At 34.5% G+C, this 16844-nt stretch overlaps 1 protein-coding gene across 2 annotated transcripts in view; it reads right to left on the bottom strand.

Annotated features, from left to right (window-relative positions):
* Positions 1-3092: 3092 nt before the first annotated feature.
* Positions 3093-16844, bottom strand: part of LOC129938990 (uncharacterized protein CG3556) — a 30576-nt gene continuing 16824 nt past the window's right edge. Inside the window, exons 1-6 of one of the 2 annotated variants that reach the window (XM_056046834.1) lie at positions 16409-16514; positions 13484-14860; positions 13222-13417; positions 13082-13159; positions 12938-13020; positions 3093-3464 (exon numbers count right to left, since the gene is read on the bottom strand). In XM_056046834.1, the coding sequence (XP_055902809.1) occupies positions 3403-3464; positions 12938-13020; positions 13082-13159; positions 13222-13417; positions 13484-14860; positions 16409-16499 (1887 nt within the window). In that variant the 5' untranslated portion in view covers positions 16500-16514 and the 3' untranslated portion in view covers positions 3093-3402. Of the gene's footprint in view, positions 3465-12937; positions 13021-13081; positions 13160-13221; positions 13418-13483; positions 14861-16408; positions 16515-16844 lie in introns of those variants that run through there. The other variant, XM_056046836.1, reaches the window with a different exon arrangement.

Raw genomic sequence — 16844 nt, 5'->3', positions numbered from 1 at the left:
AACTTCAAACTCAGAACTTTACTTCTACCTACAGTTTACCGTACAAAAACTACCAAAAACATTATTGTCTACAAAACACTACTCAAGCAAACTACAAGTCCATCCCAATTTGCATTTCGTATTGTTAAGAAATATTACTTATTTCTTTTCCAATTTGACGGGAAACCCTTTTACACAAAATATTAAATGAAATTGTGCAAAAAATGAATAAATCGTAGAGGAATAAAGTTCAACTTTCAGTTAATTAAAAAAAACATGATCGATTGTCATTCTGACATAAGTTGACTTGACTTGATAGTTAGGTAGATTTTTCTTGACTAACTTCCCATTCAAGTTTCCAATAGAGTTGCCTTAATTGGAAGGCAATTTTTTGGCAGCTGGCGAATCAGATGCTAGAAACTTGCCTTACCTTCAAGTCCCTTCATTTACCCTGAAATTGCCCAATGTGAGATTTCACTAAAAGGTAGGCCTTCTAATGCCAAAGGTATACATTAAAATGATCACTTTCAAGTGTTGTAGAAGAATAAAATCTACGAGACTGCTTAATGTTGATATATACAAGAAGTCAAAGAAGTGTAGCAATTGTGAATGTGCACTCAGGAGGCGTGGTATACACCCACCTTTTATATTCTTTTTGAATAAAGAACTAAACAGAATTGAAGTAGGTGATTGTATAAAATACATGGCAAGGGAAGAAGTGATTTATTAGTAAATTTTAGAAGATTGGCAGGATCTCATTACTTCAATCTCAAAATTGTTACTCGGGGTTTTTGAGTACAGCAAAATTTGGCATTTAGGTTTTCATGAGTGTAATTTTTACTGCCTCTTGCGAGGAATTGAAAAATCTTCGAAAAATAATTCTTGTCATGAAAAGTTCTTTCTCAAATCCCCTCCATCTCTGACAACATTACTCGCACACAGGAATGGTTAATAGTTGTAAGCCACTAGGTCCTAGTTCTCATAGGACTGTTGCCGATTTATTTTTATCAACTACCTTTGGGCTTCTGTAAATGTTCAAGCTATAAAGCGATTAGAAAGTCCTAGCTCATGATTAAAGTCTTAAACAACTAGGTTTTATAATGTGAGTTTTTGATATTTGTCTTCCAATAACAATTTTCACAACATATTTTTTAACTGAAAATGTCAAAAGATGGCTCTGAATTTTCCGATTTGTTTGCAATTCTAATATTTGTTTCGACTTACGAGGTTATAAAGTTTAAGTGTCGATAAAGAAACACCTTGGTGGCTTTTGACACCCGTGACGTTTCGATCTTCTGCTTCATGATGTTATTCTCTTCGAAAACGACAACAGGGTTGATTGAGATAAATGGATCCGAATAAACATACACACTTTTGTATAATAATATTAATTTTATTATTCAATTATTTGTTGTTGTTTTTTTTGTAATACATAATTTTATGTTTTTTGTTTATTACTCTATTATCATCTGGCGTTATATTTTGTGTTTTTTAATTTCAAGTTTATATATACAAATAAATGCGCAACATTCTTGGATTAAGATTTATTTTTTTCTTTCTCATTTATAAGCCATTTTTGTCGTTTGTTCTGTTGTATTTTAATTTTTAATAATTTTTGTTTGTTTAAGTTTTAAATCATAAACTTTAAAATTGAAATTTTGTTTTATTATTTTTATTTTTATTTTTGTATATAGTACGTATAATAGATATTTTTATATTTAAAAAATAATAATTTATAAATAATGTAACTAAATACAATAATACACACTACTAGTAGACACCTAATTATATTTTTTGTAATGCTGAGAGAGTAATAATAATTAATAGGCAATGTTTATTTATGTAATAATGTTAATTTTTTCTCAAAGCTTTTTTTGTTTTTGTTGTTTTGTTTTATTATTTTTGTTTATTTGTTTGTTTTATTTCAAAGAACATATTAAATAATTAACACTTAAAAAATAGGAGTGTTTTTGGATATGCAAGTGCATTTTTCTCTTTAAACGATTCATTCGGCAGTACGTTGAAATCTTTGCAGTTTTTTTTGTTGTTTGTGTTTCCACTATGTAATAATTGGTTTTGAAAAAAGGGACTAAATAGTTTTGTTTGTTTTGAGAAAAATAAATACAAAATAAGAATATAATATTATGTATTTTCCACCCGCCAGTAAATTTTCAAATTTCAAAATTTTGTTTAGAAATAAAATTGAACTGAAACAGCGTTTTTTAAAAATGTACTCTAAAAATTGGACTTTCTTATTTGTATATATCTACATTATGGATGGATGAAATGTATATGAAATTATGTTTCTTTTCATACTTGTGGGATACCACTTTTTGAGACCTAAGACGTTACAAAATACGTCCGTCGTCCGTCGAAGAAATGAAAAAAATAAACATATTAGTCGAAAGCTGGACATCTTAAGTCAAGATATGCATCCACTGAACCTTTATAGGGCTTTTTAATTTTTTAAAATATATTTTGTGCGTATGCTTCCGACTTAATTTACTTTATTTAATAACTTTTTTTGAAATTTAACTTTTCTTGACAATAAACTCCTTGATCTTCTTAATAAATTTATACAATTCGTATGGAATCGAAAAAAGAACATAAACATTTGATAAAAATGAACAAAAATAATAACAATTTTCTTTAAAGATTTATAAGTTATTTTGTTTTAACAACATGTATCATATTATAATATAGGTTCCTCTATTAAATTGGTCTACGCATTCTATTAAAGTGTATCAACTTTATAGTAGCTTTATAGTGGTTATAAGTAAGTGACGGTATTTTAACGATATCCGAACTTAATCGGATTTTCATTTAAAGTTTTCTTTTTTTAAGTAGTTGAAGCAATATATAATATTTTGGTTTTGTAATAAAGTTGTTTTGTTTTTTTTTAATTCAGTATTTACTGTGGTATACATACATAAGTTGTATATTTTTATTTTTAAATATTTCTTGGCTTAAGGATACGCATTTTAAGTAAATTTTTTTTAAAAACATATACGAGAGTAGAAAGAAGACGAATTTTGAGTTGCGCTTTATTATACTAATCTTCATCATTATTAATCTTTTTATTTTTATTTCGCTGGCCTTTTTCGCTTAGGTAGTTTTTTTTTTATTTTAAATTTATTTTACGTACACAGTGTTTTATCATTTTTGTTTTTGTAAAATAATAAAAAAATATTTTAAATAAAGTCTAAAACACTTTGTTTGCAATTAATGTTTTATTATTTTTATGTTTTTTGTTCATTTAAAAGCGCGGAACTTGATTTTTGTGTTTTGTTTCTTTGTTTTCATTTATTTTGTTTTTTTTTTTCTTTAGATTTAATTAGCTTAAATTATTGCATTTGTTTTTTTTTTTTATTTATTTATTTATTTATATTTTTGGTAAGTATTTAGTTTTGAAATGTTTTTCATTTAAAGTTTTTTGTACCAGTAAAGGTAATGTTCTCCATCTTCCACCATAAGTTCATCAACTCCTAAAAATATTTAAAATTAATGTTAATAATAGTGTTTCAGTATATTCATAATAAGTTTACAATTAAGATAAAATATGTTATGTTATATGTGCAAAACAGCTAAGTTAATTGTTTGTTTCATAAAATCTGGTACAGCAATGCCTTAAGGGACTTGCACATGAGAGCGAACAACGAATGAACGAATGAATAAACAAACGTGATTTTAAACATTTCAAAAAGTCAATTTCAAACAAAAACACATTTAAATTATAAGAAACCAATTGACAATTATGTTAGGATAATAAAATTTGCAAACTCTATTCGCGTTCCACATACAATCCACAATGCAACGAATAAATTGTATGCGCTCAACTTAACCTCAAAATTATACCCCACTTGTTTTGTTTGTTGAAAAGGGTAATTATAAATTGACAATTCGTCGCTGTATACGAATAGAAATAAAACTCATGTCAAAGAAAAGTCAGAATATGCGAACATCCACAGTTCGCAGTTCGTAGCTCATGTGCAAGATGCTTTAGGGAGCATTGTCAGGACACTTTAATATTGACGGTTATGAAAAGGCAGACAAATTGGTCAAAAACGGATTCTTAGTCCAAGCCATATGGTACCAATGATATACAGGCCAATAGAGTAGGTAAATAAATGAACAAATCCACTAAATTTTCATTGAAATCGTAAAACGCAGGTGGGTAGCTCGTGAAACTTGCAGAGTTTCTAGGAATCTATGGCCACAGATTTTCGAAGGTAAAACAAAATTCCTTTTGCAGCTGGGAAGGCCTCAGCTGTCGTTACTAATAATTATCCTAACGGGTCACTACTCATTGGGCACCCATATGAACAGAATTGGTATCGGCTCATCTGATTTATGTAGAGTAGCGGTTTCCAATCTTTTTTTGTCGCGGAGCACTTTTTGCGTGAGAAATTTCACGCGGAGCACTTCCATTGTTCGCAGTTACATGTTTTTTTCGTTTATTTTATTGAATTCAGGAAACAGTTTCTACAACGAAATACACAAAAATATTGTTAACCTAACTTAATAAGGAGTTAGATAATTATATTATATGCATTATAATATAATTATATGGAATTTCTTTCAAGTGTTAATAATGTGCTTGCTTATTTTTGCATAAAGCTGAAATATCTGCTTAAATTTGGGACAACTGCAACCGTATATCAGGTTCTTAATCGAAACGGGATATATATTTTGTTTTGGTTCCAACATCATGCAGAGAACCCTGATCGCACATGTATGTTGTTGCGAACGGCAGAAAAATTATTTTAGCTTTCTCTGACAGTAAACTGAACTCGTCTTTCAACTTACACCAGATTTCTGTCTGATAAGGACTTGTTTGTTGCAAAAAGTTCTTTTATCGAAGAATCTGAGGTCAGGTTAATCAAGCACTCACCCATACCCATACGTTTTCCTTAATGTTCAGGTTGAATTAGTTTGGAAAATAATGGAGGAAGCTATCCAGCAAACCTACTAGGTGGATATGAAACTCATTTAAAATATAATCGGGAACCTCCAAAGCTATTTCTTCTTTAAATTCTTTGAGCATTGGAAAGCTTTTTTATAGATTCAGTCCAAAACTGAATGTTATTTTTAAATGCTTCTGTTTTGTCACTGGCATCGAAAACAATTATTGCCTTTCCTGAAGTGATACACTCAAATCATTTATTTTATTTTAAATATATCTGACAGATACGCCAATTTCAATAACCAACGCTCATTACACATGCCCCTCAAAACAAAGTTGTCGTCAATAAGGAAGGTTCTAACTTCAGCTTTTTCCGCGAGAAAGCCACCTAACTTCCGTGTGAAGTAGTAAAGACGTATGTATGTAGACTACCCATGTCAACACACAATACTTTAAAAAGCCTTATATTCTTTGACCGTGATTTAATAAAGTTGATTATTTTCACGCTTTCGTCCAACGTCTGCAGAAGAGCAGATCTTTTTGAAAGGACTATATATATTGGTAGCTCATAAATACTATTACAATAGCCAACCCTGCATTATAACATACATACGTTCATTCATCCATTTGCATAAAATGTTGTCTTTTACTAAGTCTCCGATTCGTCTTGATATTGTGTTATTTGACAAAGGGACGGTGTCAACTAATTTTTTGACCTTTTCACCCAACAAACATTCAACAATGTCTTTAACACATGGCTTTATTAAGTTTTCAGCACTGCTATGGGCTTCACCAGTTTGGGCTATTCGGAACTTACCAAGTCTTTGAGTGATAAGTAATAATGGTTTAAGATTTAGTAAGTTCAGCATATTTTCTTTTGAAGAAATCAGTCGGGTTGCTTTTGCAATCTAGATGAATCCCTGCAAAGTGACGTTTAAGTTTTTATGGAAACATAGCACTGTTCGGCAACATTTTGCCGCAAATTACGCAGTGAGGTTTGTTGTCACTTGTCTCAGCAAATCCAAAATTCAAATACGATTCGTGGTACTTCCTTTTACTAGGCAAATCGTCAAGCCTAAAATCTTCAGAAATCGCTAACGCCGCGCCGCGCGCGCCGCTGCCTCTGTTGCATCATTTTCTTTCGCACTAACATAAGTATATGAAAACCCGAAATTGGACAGACAAAATAAAATCATTGAAATCATTTGAAAATCAATGCTTAAAAAGCAGAAGTTATTAACCAGGGATTACTTTTTTACGTAAGTGATCATTTTGTTTGGACATACCCGTCAGTTGGTAATTCTGCGGTGCATTCATTTCCTTTTTTCAAAGACCCAGACTTCAGCTAGTGATCCATTCGAAAATTGTATGATGCAAAAGTGTTCCTTACAACTAAGAAAATTATACTTCCTTTTGTCTATTCTCGGCATTCGACTGATTGTGATAGCCTGCTTTGGCTGCCATGCCATTGAAAAAACAAAAAATTATTTGAAATTTGTTTGTAGTTGCCTATGCTGATTTTTTTTAAATATGAATTTCAAATCCAACTGCTGCGATTAAAATTACAAGATCAAAAGCCCAAATTAACTAGTTACCAGTCCGTCTTGGAATTTTTATATTTTTTCACTGGCTATGCAAACGCCCAGGGGGGTCATTGGTATATTCGACAGGCAACGATTTTAGTATCGCTCTTGCACAAAGCACTAATCCAAAGTATTTTAGAAACAAACAACAAATTTGAAGCCAAGTTATGTTCCCTTTGGATAAAATGGAGTCTTCCCTTCCTTCCCTTGGACAAAATTGGGTTTATTACTGCAGCTGATTTACAAAAATTTCAGACATTGAACAAAAATTTTGATATTATAGTTTTATCTTCGGCGGCAACAAATGAAAACACAAAAAGTGACAATAACAATAAACATCACAAAATAGTTGGCTTGTTTATTAACAATACATTTTTATGCTAATTTTTAGAATTTCCCAATTATTGAACAAGCATTATCTTCCGTTGAGTTAGTTTTGACATTTCAGTCGTAGTATAAGAGTATTTGAAAACTATTGAACGAGACGATAGTGATAAAGTCACGTGAAGCAAATTATTGACGATATCTTTAATGATAAACGTTTTGACGATTATCGTTTCGGAAATTACGAAATGACTCCCTAGGCCTAGCCAAAAGAAGACAATATTAGGAAATTACTTTTTTGACGACTAATGCGACGTCTCGTCATTGCCAACTGGGGACATTCTTAATTTATTCCTGAAATCAAATTGATTCAGGGAGGCGCCCTCAAACTGTATCCTCATCAACCTTCCCAATCTTGGGTGCGAAATTGATCCAAGTGAGATATTTTGTCGATCTTAACAGTTGTATAACGTAAAATAAACACAACCTAACCTTAATAGAATAAAAAATACAAATAAATTATAAGTTACTAAATTAAATACATATATCTTTCATTCCTTTAATATCATTTTCGTGCAACTCAAACCTTTTATTTCAAGCTGTAGAGAATTCCAAATTTGTGCATAGCTTAAACAAAACTGACGTTCGGAAGTTGTACGAATAAAACGCAAAATCAGTACACTTAACCCTGCAGTCGTCGCGCGGATTACTATTGTAATCCACTCATACAAAATGGAGTATTCCTAAGAAACTAGTGGTGAGGATTTTTCGTCTCTTTAGTACTTACAGCTAAATAGTTAGAACAGTTAGTTAACTTTACTTAATATAACATGTAATTACCGTTTAAAGCCAAAATAAATTTGAAAAAATTAAAGCATTTTGGTTTTGTTCTAGTTTTAAAATGGATTACATATGTAATCCACGCGACGACTGGTGTAACATTTTGGTGCGCGACGACTGCAGGGTTAAGGAACGATTAGAATTAAAAAAATAAATTTCATTATAGAGATCCACATGTTGGCGGGTTATGATATGAGCATATCAGAGAACACATTAACTGAACGATATTTCAAAAAGTTTACCTAGGTCATATCCAGAAATTGCAAACCATATTTCGAGATTCTGACAAAACGATGAAAGCTTGTGAAAGTAATGGCTGCAATACTCCTCCTTCGAAGAAGTAGACAAATTTAATCGATTTTTCATTAAAAGAATTTTCAGATTGCCACTAAACTCTCCGAAATATGTATATGCTGTATTGCTGTATCCAGAAACAGGAACTCCTCCTCTGATAATGGATACACTACAGATGCATTTGAACTACGTAGTGAAAGTAATGGGTATGACAGACAGAAGATCTCCAAAAATCATTCTTTAAACAGTTATCCAAGCAAAAGGATCTACGAGTATGCTAGAAGAGTGGGAGAGCTTTGATTCAATATGCGATATTGATCTTGAAATAGCAATGAATGTGCAACCCGCCCTATTAGAGTCAATATTCAACATGATTTTTTAAAAAATTGGAAAAGTATTATATGAAAGAAATGAGTCTGAAGCTAGTTCGTCGATATTCAGGAGCTGCTACAGTCGCTTAAATTTTAATTTTCAGAATAGATCGTATCTGATTAATAACAACACAATCGATAAAATTAGCATTATTCTTAAAGCAAGGGGAGAATTACTTAACCTTAATTATATGCCACATCGACCCGATCTGCCTATACATATAATGTAGCCTTTGTAATATGAAAGCACGCGAAGATACCTTTCACTTTATTGCGGTGTGTCCAGTCTTAAAAGAATTCCGAATTGTCTACTTCAATAAACGCAACCTCGATGAAACTATTGCTGCTCTTAAATATAAAAACTTATAATCGAAGAAGATTTAACAAAAAAAATTAAGAAACATATTTATGAAAGTAACTTATTACTGCTATTTTGTTTAATAAAATATATTTGTTTTTGAAAACGTCAGTCTGGTAGACGGCCATAAGCCATACCGATACGACTTATAAGATAAATGTATTATACTATATGTTGTATACATACATATGTATGTACATATGTATATTGTACAAAAATGTTATAATTATTATATTTAAATAAAATAAATCAAATAACTAACTAATGGCTGAAACACAAACACGCTTTATTTTCGGCTTCGTCAGCGTTACGATGAGCCTGCTTCGAGGTTGCTTCGAATGATATATCTAATATAACATTTCTCTAATGACACTTCTGTCATTAGCAGCAGTTATTTTTTCTCAAAAGTTTGTTTTAATTTTTCGTTCAGTAAAAGATATGAATTTTGAAATCGAATTTATAGCTGAAGTAGCTTACACAGCCTACTTATTCTATATATATTTCAATAACTTTACTTTTAACTTTTTCTTATAAACAATGGTTATCTATCATTCCAAATGCAAATTTACTTTGTTTCTTGACTTTTATTTTTATAGCTGTTGAGCTTTCAGACAAAGCAAATGTTCAGCAAATTTGAAATAGAGCTTCCGTTTGGAGTAACATTACGTTCTTTTCCTTACGATTGTCAGACGAAACGTGAGGACAAAGCTTCATTCGAGCTCTGATCGTTCATAGCTTCAAATTCGTGTTTCATTTTTAGTTCTGAACATGTTCAGAGCGCGCTCTGTAAGCTCAGCATAAAAGAACAGAGTAAACGTAATGCTGAACACAAACAATTTGATATTTGAAAGCCGGGAAATTAAAAAAATTATCGCCAAAACGATAAAAATGGCAGAAGAGGCTGGTCGCTCTGGTGCAGAAGGTAAAATAATTTAGGAAATATTATAATTCGCCTTGAATTAATTTCCACCACCATCAAAAAACAAATTAAATGCTTCCCTTTTTGTTGAACAATAAACTAGTCTTACTTTTCTTGATTAACAAATATTTACGTTTAAAAGTCTAACATTTTACATTTCAAATCATGACAGTTTAGTGCTCAAGTTGTTTCATAATTAAATCAGAGAGCTCTCTAAACATACTATGCTCAGAACTCTACTCGTCTCGACTCTGTTCACTCAGACTCTGCTCAGTGCTCAGCTCTGAACTAAAAAAGAAAAACACCAATAATTGTGATACCATGCATTGAATTCCTATGGCTGAACTCGTAAACGTCAGGTGAAGCCGAAGCGTTTGCAACCATGTTATGTACACCTAAACTTTTGGCTGACTTTTCATAGGCAACAGGACTTTTCTCAAGCAGTATTAGAGGAAAGAATGTTACTTCGCAGGTGTTTCAAAATTAAATTTTTATTAGAGCATCGATCAATCATTTCCAAGCCTTCATTCAACTACTCTCTGAATGTTCGATTAGACCCAACGGACAGCTTAGTTATAACTGAGTGTAGTCGGTAGACATGCGAACCGAACAATATGTAATGAACTCAGGCAGTTCCTTTACCGTACATTGAATGAACAAATTGCCAAGAGAAGACCTTGGTGGTACATCATCATTTAGTGGTAGAAATTCTGACATTTCTTTGTTGAATTCCACAGTTTGTTCTCGATTTATAAGATATGAAGACAAAAGTTTGAGTGCAGGTATTAAAAAGTGAAATTAATGTAAGAACTTTTAGCAAAAAAACCACACGGTTTAAAAATATCAAAGGCTTTCGAGAAATGGAGAAGTACTGAGGAAGTAAATTTGTCTAAATCAATTTCTATTCTAATGTATTTTGAAATACTTAATAGTTTAGTCAAACTGCAAATTTTTCTTCCATATTTATATACTTAAAAAACTTTCACTTATTTCTCCAATATTTTAGTTACAGAGAACAACATACGCTTTAAATGTACATTAATGTACAGATAGTTACTTTTTGTAAAGGCTTTTGTAATAGGGACTTGACAATTTTGAATATAATTTACGAACGCACCTTTTTCCCTATAATTATTATTATCATCATGTGCAAGAACGAACAAGGTCCTCAAATTATAGAAAAAAAAAACTCTACAGACGTTTTGAGTCAGTGTTCTCAACTTTAAAGCTGTGGATGTTCGCATATTTGGACTTTTCTTTCACATGGGCTTTATTTCTATTCGCAGACAGCGACGAATTGAATTACATTTTTCTCCATATTTTCCTCAACCATGATCTTTCACACAAAAACAAAACAAGAATGGTATAATTTTGAGGTTATGTTGAGTGCGAACAATTTATTCGTTGGACTGTGGATGGTTTGTGGAACGTGAATAGAGTTTGACGGGACGGAGCAACCACACTGCAATTCGTTACTACCAAATTGTTTTTACAAAATTGTCTTGTTTTATAGAACAAAATGCAAATTTTAGCATCCCAACATAAGTGTCAATTTTTTTCTTTAAATATGTTTTTGTTTGAAATTGACTTCTTGAAATGTGTAAAATCACATTTATTCGTCCGTTCGTTCGCATGTACAAGACCCTTAAGACTCGAATTTTCGGTCTTAATTCTCGTCCTATCTCAAAGGCTCAATAGGTTCACTTTGCCAGCGGTGTTTTAGGACCATATTTTTTTTTAGACCATAACGATCGTCACGTCATTTAATCGCGTCATGATTATCGATTATTTTTTGACCGAATAGAATTGAAAGAATTTGGACTTGGACGACATGTGGTTTCAACAGGATGGTGCCACAATCCACACATTACATCTTACAATCGATTTATTCAACAGTAAATTTGATGAGCTTGTAATCTCAAGAAATGGGTCAGTCGATTGGACGGGACTATTTTCTTTAGGGCTATGTTCATTATCGTTAGTTTTAACCAACAAGCCAACAATGTTGAAAGAACTCAAGGCCGAAATGTGTGGCTGTGCCATTGAAAATTAGGTCCAAGGAATTAACCGTGACGTGATGTTAAGTGCTTTATAATTTGGCATACAATCTGTAGGTCCCCTTCATCCCTGACAACACTCGCGAACAAGAATGGTTGAGATTTGTAAGTAACTACGCCCTGGTTCTCCACAAGCTGTTGTGACGCCTAATTGTTAACTAATCGACCGCTGCAAACGTTCCCGCTGTGGTTCACTGTGATTGTACTTCAAGCCGATAGTTAAGTTTTTGATATATCTGAAATGGCCAGCGTTATAGTACCCGTGGAATGATGGTTAGTGCAATGGACTGTCATGCGAGAGGTCTTGGGTTCGATCCCTGCCTATGCCACCTAAAGTTTTTGTCACGAATACTGCCTCTTGCGAGGAATTGACAAATTCTCCAAGAGTAATTCTTGTCATGAAAAGTGCTTTCTCAAATTTGCCGTTCGGATTCCGCTTAAAATTGTAGGTCTCTTCCATCCCTGAGTACTCACACAGGAATGGTTGAGAGTTGTCAGTCACTAGGCCCTAGTTTTCAAACGGACTGTTGCGCCACCCAATTTATTTATTTTTAGCGTTATATTAAACAAAAAGTTGTCAAGTCCTTATTGGTAAACCCTTTAATGCGAACGTGATTCCAGTTGCGGCCTTACAACTTAAACTAATATTTTCCCTTCAAAATTCAAGAAATGTGCTAAAAGTTTCTTCAAGAATTTCACACGAGGTGCCAGAGGTTAATTAGGAAATAGTCGTTTCGACCCAAATAATAGCATCCACAGTAAAAAAAGGAGAAGCTATATGAGAATTCTTACTTAACCATTTTCACTGGGCCAACATTTTTCACACAGTCAATTGATTTCCTCACATTTTCAACAAGTTTGTTTATTAACGGTTATAGTTGTTTTTCACATGCGAGGTACTTTTTTTCAGACACGAAGTTCCTTTTGAGAAAAATAAAACAATTTGGTTCTATGACCAGGCGGGGCGCGGTGGGTCGACCCGACGCGCCACTGTGGACTCGTTCGTCACCGTCATCACCGTCGTCGTTTTCATTACTCACGTTTTACATATGTACCTTAATTTAACCTTTTAAAAAAATACTGCAAACAAAAACAACAATCTAGTTGGTTGATAACCAACCCCGTGGCGAGCGTGGGGGTTGATTAATTCAATTCGAGTCAAGGCTGGCGAAGTTGTTCGTCCATGACTAATCAAACAAACAACACCTTAACCCGGTATGTGAGTGCCACACTCTTCTGCATGCAATTCGATTAAATATTAAACCTAGATGTTTAGATTCCAAAGTGATTTAAATTAAATTTTACTTACCCACAGGTGCTATCAGCTGATTTCCTGGTGGATTATTGGGATCGGGTAGCTCTGGTAGGCGGTACAGTAGCCAATAATTGTACCTAATTTCATAAACTTTTTGTAACTTCTAATTTTGAAATATGATTTTAATTTTTTGCTTACCCCCTAGGCTCTTCCTTTTTGCCCGCTAGTGTGTGAATGTAGTGACCATTTGGCCATTCTCTTGCTTCGAAGTTGAATCTGATGGACAAAAAGAATTACGTTAATGTACGTGTACTGTGGTGGTGTAGTGGAAATTTTACCTTGTATCGATTTCAGCAGCTTGCGTCATAGCCTTGAAGAAGCTTGTATTCTTTGCAGAGACTAGGGAAAGTGAAAACGCCTCAGTCACGTTAGAACCCACCCAAAGTGTGTACGTGTAAGAGACGTTTTTCGTGTCAGATTCTTCGGCTGATGATGTGAGCCCAAATGGAAGGGCCAATTTAGGTTCTCCGTTTTCTAATAGATCATTATATAAAAGATTTGAGAAATGTTTTGAATATTTAAATAAAAATATGTAAATACCTGAAAGCGAATCGCTATTCTCTCGAATAACATGATCACATTGAAGAGCTCGAACAGCCCCCAAACCCTTCCAACCAAGAGCTAGAATTATATCCGCAGTTAAGCCAACACCAATGCTTGGATCTTGGCCATCTTGCAAAGGTTCCTCAGTCCAACCACCATCTGATCGTTGACGACTCAAAATCCATCTGGAAGCCGCTGTCCGATTCCAGGAACCAGCTGGATCACGTTCTAAATCCTGGAGTGCTTGCATTGCTAGCGCCGTGCTGCGTAGTGAACCAAAGCCACCCCTAAGGTCTTGCAGACTGGCAAGTCCCCTCGCCGGACGCCGAACGAAATGCTGTAGATGTCGGTGTCGGTGGTCTGTTACAATACATCGCAAGGCCAAGATAACCATTGCAATGGTGTCAACGCTCTGATCAGTAACTCCACTGGCAATATCCAAGAGCCGTCGGATCTGACGTTTTCTAACATGAGCTGCTGAGCTGCAGGCAGACAAAGTGGTCAAGGCAAACTCAATATCCTGTGCTGGCTCATGATGCTGAAGAGTTACCACCAAATCATGTCCGTGGAATCTTTTGGGATCTTTGCAAAGTGAACCCAGTGCTAGAACATATCTCGCCAACTTGTCTAGATTCATAGGCTTCGGTAAAGTATGGTGTCGGTCAAGCATAGCGAGAATTTCGATTTCCATTTCCTTAACAGACAAGGTGTTCTCCAAATCTTCAATCACTTGCAAATGTCCATCTGAGTCGGTTGGGTCTCTGGCTCCTGACAATTCCTTGGCCAAGATTACCATGTGTGTGTCATTGCCCCAACCGTAGTCGGAAGCACGCTTCTCCTTCAACCAATCCAAAGCCTTAAGAATACCTTCCAGCTCACGTTTATCAGGACCAGCAGAACCCATCATCACATGTTCGCCGATTATCGGTTCGGTGAGGTTGTCACTTGGGTTCTCTTGTATTTGGGAGGTTGGTGGTGGTACTTGTGTAGAACTGGGTGACGTCGTACCAGATTGCGTGACTGTAGATAGTGAAGGATTCGACATGCTCGGTGATGCTGGTGATGCTGGGGATGTACCTTGTTCGGGTAGAATTGGAGCCGAATTCACAGAGGGTAAATTTTGCATTTGATTTGTGCTGCCACTGATGTGTTCGACTCCTCCATTTATCGCATCCAATGCAAATGGTACTGCTGGTGGAACGTCAGTAGCAGTACCTGCCTGCTGTCGCTGAAGTTGACTGTTAAGGTTTCCGTTCTCTGCCAGGATTTGTGTGATTAAGATAAGAATTCCCACAAATGTCACGTGCGACGTTGGAATTTTCGTATCCTGTGCCATTTTTCTTAAGTCTCTATTCTGCTTGCGGTACGAAAACACTAAAAGGGATGATAAAAAAAAACAACGTCACAAATAAGAAAATACTTTAACGGTGTTATAACGCCCAATGTAAACGAGCGTGGAGCGTGAGTGTATGCATCATTAAGGTTATGGCGCGTGGAGAAGGGAGGAAACACCCATCAAGCACCCCCAAACACCCACGACATTAAATTCAGTGTGAGGTATATTAATGGAGATGGTGTGCAATGAATCGTAAAATCTGTCGCCGTCGTCGTCGTTTTCGTTGCCGTTGTCGTTGCCGTCCCCATCGTCGTAGTCGTCGTCGTGTTCATGTCCTCGTCGAGGCTGTTGTCTGAAGTGAATAGCCGCGAGCTATTCAGGGTGATGATCAAAGATTTGTTCTGTTCAGTTTTTTTTTTTTTTTACATTCGTTGGGCTGTTCCCGGCTTCCGAGCAGCATTTAAGTTAATTTAACATCGACTAAATGACTATACAAAATTAGTTGAAAGATTTATGGTAGGGTTTAAGGGTTGAAACCAGTGGATTGTTGTGCTGGAAGCAAATAATGGGCCGTGAGGTCGCCGAGGACATTTTTGACATCTCATTTTGTTAATTGGGTGGGAATACTATTTTTTTTTGTATTATGTCCGAGAATATAGGAGATAGCAATATTGAAAAAAGGTAAATGGAAATCTCATTTGATATAGAAACCTATTAAAAGGATATCGTTAGGAGGGTTTGGGGAACTCTGTGAAACGCTTTAATGTTTGAACTTGGGGTCGTAAATCATTGTTTTTAATAAGTCCAGTTGACATTTTTGAATATTTTGTATTGGGTATTGGGGTAAAAACTTTGCACACAATTTAATTGAGATAGGTATTTAATAAGTGATATTAGTATTCAACGTTGAATAAAGGTGCGGCGCGGCATTTCGATTTGAAAAAAAAATGTATTCTAGTGATAACAATTAGGTTTCTTAAAATCAACTTAATAAAAGAGTAGAGACTTTGTTTGCTCGGTTCATTTTCGTCTTATCAAATTTAAAACTCTTCGGTTCAGTATTTTTTTTATCACTGGACATATTTTCGAGATTTAAAAGTAATTAGAGAGTTTAATTTGTTAAGTTTGGGGTTGAAAGAAGCTATCAGTTGTAGATTTCCTACTATTCTACAGTGAGTGCCATTAATATTCGATTTTTTGTTTCTTTCTTGCACTTATTGACGAGACAGGGGTTTCGCGAACTTGACGGTCCAATTCATCCCACAAATTCTCGATTGAGTTAAAGTCTAGAGATTGTGGAGGTGTTTGGATAACGTTTGGACAGTCATACAGAAGCCATTCTCTGACAACATGCACCTTGCGCTTCGGGTCGTTGTCCTGGTAAAATTTTAAATTCCTAAAAATGCCCATTTTCACAGGACTTTGCTTACATTTTCTTTAAGGATCCTCAAATAATATACCTTGTTCTATATACAGTCGATTAATACTAAATTTCCCATATCTCTTTATGTTCCTGCTTTTAAACTCTTCATTTGGTTTGCGCCACACCATAACTCTTCCATCCGATCCAATGAGGTTATACTTACTCAGGTCAGCAAATATTACATCATCCCACCAAGTTGCATCCTTATTTTTGTGTTCCCTCGCAAATTTGATTCGAATTTGCCTGTTGCGCATATTGATAAATGGCTTTTTTCGGGCAACTCAACGATTGTAGAGATTTGACTCTATAGTTCGGCGTACCGTTGATGCAGATACGTTGTTTTTGCATTCCATTAACACTTCTTACACAATTTTTGGTGCACTTAAACGAGGATTTGCTTAATTTTTCTTACTATAAGCCGTTCTTCTTTCATTGTTAACTTTTTTGGTCTATCTATCTGCTTCTTTGGTTCGATCATTCCTTCTCTTTTATACCTCCGAACAATATCACCGACAGTGTTTGGCTTCATGTCTAAAATATCAGCAATTTTGTTTGTATGTTTTACCTTTATTATGGTACAAAATAACAAGGTTTCTTTT

The sequence above is a fragment of the Eupeodes corollae genome, chromosome 1, assembly GCF_945859685.1.
Source record: "Eupeodes corollae chromosome 1, idEupCoro1.1, whole genome shotgun sequence".
Classification (NCBI taxonomy): Eukaryota; Metazoa; Arthropoda; class Insecta; order Diptera; family Syrphidae; genus Eupeodes; species Eupeodes corollae.
Note: the sequence above shows the minus strand (reverse complement) of the source record. Positions and strands in the feature narration are given on the sequence as shown.